The sequence below is a fragment of the Austrofundulus limnaeus genome, unplaced genomic scaffold (genome assembly GCF_001266775.1).
Source record: "Austrofundulus limnaeus strain Quisiro unplaced genomic scaffold, Austrofundulus_limnaeus-1.0 Scaffold652, whole genome shotgun sequence".
Classification (NCBI taxonomy): domain Eukaryota; kingdom Metazoa; phylum Chordata; class Actinopteri; order Cyprinodontiformes; family Rivulidae; genus Austrofundulus; species Austrofundulus limnaeus.
The window spans coordinates 118,506-124,801 of NW_013953054.1; the positions used below are offsets into that span (position 1 = coordinate 118,506).

General features: G+C 38.6%; 1 protein-coding gene across 3 annotated transcripts in view; it reads right to left on the reverse strand.

Annotated features, from left to right (window-relative positions):
• Positions 1–5,910, reverse strand: part of LOC106531581 (golgin subfamily A member 7) — a 25,481-nt gene extending 19,571 nt beyond the window's left edge. Inside the window, exon 1 of one of the 3 annotated variants that reach the window (XM_014027485.1) lies at positions 5,807–5,910. Coding sequence is in view for 2 of the 3 variants with exons in the window: in XM_014027484.1 (XP_013882938.1) it covers positions 4,605–4,613 (9 nt within the window). In the remaining variant the exon portion in view is untranslated. Of the gene's footprint in view, positions 1–4,604; positions 4,690–5,806 lie in introns of those variants that run through there. The other 2 variants (XM_014027484.1, XM_014027483.1) reach the window with 2 other exon arrangements.
• Between the last annotated feature and the right edge of the window lie 386 nt (positions 5,911–6,296).

A 6,296-nucleotide genomic window follows, 5' to 3' on the forward strand; every position in this document is an offset into this window, starting at 1 on the left:
TACGAACCCTTTGTACGAACAAAAGTAAGAGAAATTTAGGAGAAGAATACGAACATGTTCTTGCATGAGGCCCATTATCTCTAAACATATACGCACAATACACTTGTGTCTTTTTTGATACCATAAAAAATGACCAGACTGTTGACATGTCTCTACTTCAGTTATTCCTGGCTGTGCAGCGTCACTAACACTATCATGATCAAACAGACCATTCAACTAACCATCTCCCCTCCAGAAACACAATCACAAAGCTAAAAGGTGGGACATCAATATCAGCCTAGTTTTACTTATCACACCGATACAGATATTCTAAAAAAAATGACCAATGATGGCCGATACTGGTGCTGACATGTCCTGCATCCCTATAAAAAGTATAAATTTAAAAAGTTGTGAGTGCGCATGTATWCAGCCTCTTCGCTTTTAGTCACAACTAAAACCTTCAGAAGCCACAAAAATCTAGAGACATAAGTGTCAAATAATCYCAGTACAAGTCTGTTCTGACAGCTACCAGAGTTAACACCAGTTTAACACCTTCAAGTAGTGAGGTCCACCACCAAGCAGGAGACATCATGAAGACCAAGGAACTCTCTACACTTCAGAGACAAAGTTATAGAGGAGCTCTGTCATTTTACTACACACAAACTCATTACACTTCTATATCTAATGATGACGAGTCACTACACTATTAACCACTGCAGCTAACATGTATCTAAAGACCTTTATATGTATATAGTGTATATAATAACCCTCTCATCCTAAAGTTCAGATTTTACGCCCCCCGCCCAAAAGACAGATCCCTCCCTCAATTTTACTCTTTCCTTTTCTACCAAAGCCTGGAGAAATAAAAACCACCACTGTACTAGTACTGTATGTGTCCACCTGCGTACATATACACACACCTTGTGTTATTTACTGACACAGGCACATAATCTCAATCATCTAAGGATGAAGTCCAGGTCCCCTGACAAATCCACACATTAGAAATAATTTGACACTCATTAATTCTGAGTTTCACACTGCCGGACAGGACACAATAAATAATAAACAAGATAAAGTGAGAATCATGGAGTGAAGATTCAGTCTGATCTGAAGGCCTTTTGTTGATTAAATGGAAGAGTTTGTATCAAGTCAAAGACCTGCTAAAATCCTGATCCACCATGTTTCACAACAGACACAGGTTGAAAACAACAAAATTAAAAAAAAAATAAAACAGAACGGTAATAATTCAATCTGACTCCTGAACTTCAGCTCCAACAGACCATCAGCACATGAACAGTAGATGTCGTGTTTCTTAGGGAGATGGGGGGCGGGCAGTTTCCTTCCAGCAGCCACTCCAGCTTTTATTCTTCCTCTGATTTCATTTGCGTCATCCTACAGTCGACGTTTTCTCTGTGCAGTAAAAGTTTCCTAACGAGCAGAGCGTCTCTGCATGAGGCAGATGTTTGACTGTGATGTGTTCAATGACTGGAATAATACTGGGTAATCCTGATGTCGACCATTTCATCACTGATCATGGTTAGTCAGACTGTCACAAGACRGTTTCTGGGAGCTTTCTAAAATGAAATGTGATCTTGTTCCACCTAAAAACCTAGGAGAACATCCAGTTTAGGAGGAAACCCTCTAAAGACAAAAGACATTATAAAGCTGTTCTACTTTAATATTAGTCAAGTTAATTACAAATGAATAACTCATGATGGACATTTGTGTTTAAGTAAATCTGACAGTTAACAGGTTTGTAACTCTAGTTTCACATCTCCGAAACAAAAACTGTTTCCCTTAATTCATTTAACTTACTCAGTTTTCTGAAATAGTACTCAAAATTAAAAAATCCAGGCCTGTTAAATACAGTATGTCCAAATGATAATATCACATTTTTACTGCCTACTGAAAATGAGCCACATTTGTCAAAAAAAACCTTTGAGCCTACAGGGAACAGGGGCCTCATGTATAAACGGTGCGTAAGCATAAAAAAGTTACGTGCGCCAGGTTCTACTCCCACGTTGTTATGTATTAAAACCAACGTTGTATGAAAGTGTGCGTATATTTACGCACACTTTTCACCTGCTGTGAGAATGTGCGGCAGCCACGCAAAGTTTTTCAGTCGACAGTTTTAACTCACAAAGTCACAAATCTGACCTGAATCCACAGAAATATGACTTTGTTGTGTTTTCTGGATGTAAGGAGCGTCTGAACACGGTGTCAGGTTTTTATTTTAGTTTGAGTTTTTATTGTTTAAACTCAAACGATCATGAAACTGAACCCTGGAACCGAAAATCATTTAACTTCAGACAAGAAAATAGATCAGTCTAAAAATGATCAAATAACCTCAGTCCAGTCTGTAAACTGTTTTTATTTTTTGTCACATAGTTGGAAACTTTTGGGTCCCGGGCCGGAAAAACCCGACACATTACGTGTGTCATAAAAAAATAAAATAAAAAAAAAAGGCTGAAGAGAGGGAGCAAAATCGGATGCAAATGGTGGCTCACTGTACGGTAAGAATAATTATTTTTCTGTTTGTAGCCTTCTGGCTGATGCTGAGTTGAGTTGTGGCCGTAGCTCAGCAGCTGTGCTTTGGGTAGATACTTGTGCCAGGCGTGCGCACCCCCACCTGCTAGGAAGATGTTCATATGTGTCAACCCCTTTGGACGTTTACCTGTCTAATGAGCCTCAAAAATTATGTTTTTTGCTAAAAATCCACAAGCTACCACTCGTACCCACGCGTAGGGGTGGGGGTCTGTCCGTGGAGATGACAGCGCCTGCTGTAACGCAGGAGGAAAGGAGAGAGGAAAAAGTGGATAACGGGATGTTTTTTTGTTTGTTTTTAGTTTAGTTTAGTTTAGTTTTTTAACATCCGTTCAACACCGTGTTCAACTAAACAGACAACTAACCAGACTTCAATATCACATTCAGGAGATGTCTGTAAATTTCAGGAAAATCTCAGGCTTTGGTTATCCTGTGCGAATGCGCCACATAAAACAATGTCACCCCACTMCTTATTTAGACAGTTTTCTCACTCATTCTCCATTTAATGTATAATTTTCCTGCATCTAAAAATCATTTCTGATCCCACAGAGAGACAATCGGAGGAGAATCTCACAGACTGGACACATTTACATCTATTTTACATATTTAAATGGAGGTGTGTCAGGGGAGGTGTCTCACGTGTGCTCAGTTCCACTTTCATTGGATGTTTAAAGGAAAGGAGTGCAGGAACATGTGTACGCAGAGTTTTATACATCTGAATATTTTGGTGCAGCGCACTTTTCTAAATTTTTCCATACGTCAACTTTTAGTGTGAAAGCTGCGCAGTCCTTTATACATGAGGCCCCAGATCCTCAGACAGGTCAGTTTAAATATTCAGTAAATAAAAACATTGACCTCAGAAGTCTACACTGCCTTCTGAACAAAGTTGAAACCAGATGTTTACATACACTCTATGTACAATAAGGGAAYCATTTAATCTGACATTAACGTTGGACTAATCTTTTCCTATTTTAGTGAAGTTAGGATTCCCAAAATTATTTGTATTTCATTGCTTTTTTTTCAAAGTCACAAGTTTCCATCCACTTTCTTAGTATTTATCTTTATATTTAAACTGTCTGACTTGGGTCAAACATTTCATGGTTCCGTCTATAATAAAAGCTTCTCACAGTAGTTTGCTGGAACTTTGTCTCGATCCTCCAGAGAGAGCTGGTGGAACAGGACAACCTGGAGTCAGGAATGTAGGCTGTGCTGCTCACACTTACATCTCAGATCTGCCAACAAATTTTCTATAGGACAGAGGTCAGCACTTCATGATGGCTCCTCCAAATCCAGCACTTAATTGTTTCTGAAGCCACTAATCTGTCAGTCTGCTGAGGGTCTTTGTTCATTWGAAGACTCATCTGTGTTTAAGCTTTAACTTCCTGATCATGTYTTGAAATGTTGCTTCAATATTTCCACATCATGTTCTTTACTTAAGATGCAATTTTAGCTCATTATTTACAAAGTTAACAGGACCATCATAGTGGCTAAGGTCAGGCAGCTGGTGGCCATCTTGATTAGGGGTCAGTTCAAAAGTTGATCAGCTGTAGATGTACAGCCATYGATCGCTTTCTGTAAGTTATATTAAAATTTATTGTGATTTTGACTTTTTAATTATTTTTCAATTACATGACAACTGATTAATATTTCCACTTTCACAGATAGAACAGAAAACTAACAATAATGTCTGACAGATTTACAATACCGTCCATTTCTTTTGATCACCAGTCGTATGTCAGTTAGCAGGAGCTGCTCCCTGAAGTTAACATTTATTACTTTCGCACAGAAACCTGTCACTTCGTCCTGCTCTTGTTCGCACAGCTCCCTGGTTCTGTGTCCACGTTACAAAACTTGTTTAAAACTATAATCTGTAGGAGTCGCTTTGAAATGTAGCGTCTGATTATCGACAACACTGCTAATCGAGCTAGCATCCAAGCCAAGCAGCGCCGCTCAGTTTCTGGTGAAAAACACGCGAAGAGAAAAAAACTAAACTCAACAATTCATAGCGTAATGTTTAACAGGTTCACAGACCAAAGACTGGCTCAAATAAAAATAAATCAAGTCTAAATTACTTAGCGTACCTCTGCCATGTTGATGAAAAGTCGCCTGCCTTGTTGTGTTGTGATGTTTTTTTTGTTGTTTTCCACCGTGCTACATCATAACATTTCCGATGAGGAACACTTGTTTAACAAAGGTTCCGGTYTTACAGTTCTCTGCGACCATCGAATGAGAAAGGAGGCGCTGTTGTTTCATTTCTACACTTAAACGTGACCATGAACCGAAGATGTCAGATGGACTGAAATACTGATGGTTACATAATAGGGTAGCTTTTATCTGTCAATGTGATTTTGTTGTTTACTTCTATACGAAATATTTTTTTTAACAAAACTGTTTGTGTTTCTGGGGACGTCTTCCGGTGTATAAAAACTAACACTTACATACTGACATGATTAGCTGAAATGAAAAACTGATGACGCTGTTAAGCATGACCATACAGGAAGTTTCAAAGGGAGGGTTGGTATTTGAACCAAACTGTTTATGGTGATGTATCTGTTTGCTTTTTAGACTCAGCAAAGGCATGACAAGGCCAGATCTAATAAGCTTTACCTAAAACAATACATTACAATACTGTATCAATACTGTAACAATACTCAAAGCTCATAAATATTATTAGTACTTCACACTTAAACAATCAAGTTGTAACTTTAAAGGGGACTAATCAGGGGCGTGGCCATAAGGACATGAAAGATCTGAATCCAGTATGCCATCAAGGTCTGCAGAACTAATTAAACACTCCTTAGGTTCAGCTGTGTTGAACCAGAGCAGCTCCTAAAACATGCAGGACAACGACCCTCAAGGACTGACTTTGGATACCACTGTATTAGATAGATCCACAATTCAGCCTAGTAGTAGTAACGGTAATTTTACTGTTCCATCATATTTACAACCTCTCACAATGTTATCCTAATATAACAACAATAAAAAATAATTTGGTGGAACAGCAAATTTGTCTTTTCGTGGGTTTGCTTGACATAAGGTTGTCAAAATCTAGCATAACGATAACTGACCTCCTTTCCGCATCTTCGCTTATTTTTTTAAAATAAAATATATTTTAATGATCTGTAAAATGTAATAACCGTGATCTTGTTATTGTAGTGTTGACAATTTATGGCAAAATATTGCATCCCTTTTTGATATCCTTTGCATGACTGTCTGCTGCATCTCCTTTTTACCACCATTCATGGATGTTCCTGAGTTAAAACTCAATGCATAGCAATGGCACCTGTGTGGCGTACGATGTCACGTGATGTCCAATCCAGTAGTACAGATTGATGTCATCAGCATTCGCCACTCTGCCACACCCGCACCATTCCGSCACCAGTCAGTGTTGAGAGAAGCATGCAGCATATGAAATCTGCATGTTTCAACCTGTAGGGGGAGTTAGCTCAGATACATGTGCAAGAAAAGAGACAACTTGGTGGCTTTGATCCAAAATGGCAGACATCCTGTGGGGTTTGGACCATGGGTCCAGAAGACTTTTTTTTGTAGGTCCTGAAATGTTAGACATGTGTACCAAATTTCATGATTCCAGGTCCAATTCTCTGAATCACATATTTCTGCCATTGTTAAATACATTTTTCCACAACCCTTGCTTTCCCCTGAGTCCTCTGGCTCTGCTTTCTCAAAGGTGGACATAATGAATATTGTGTAAATTGTTTATTTGGCTAGAAACAGGAATAGGTGATTCAAGAAAAAATTGTCTCTTTATAAAT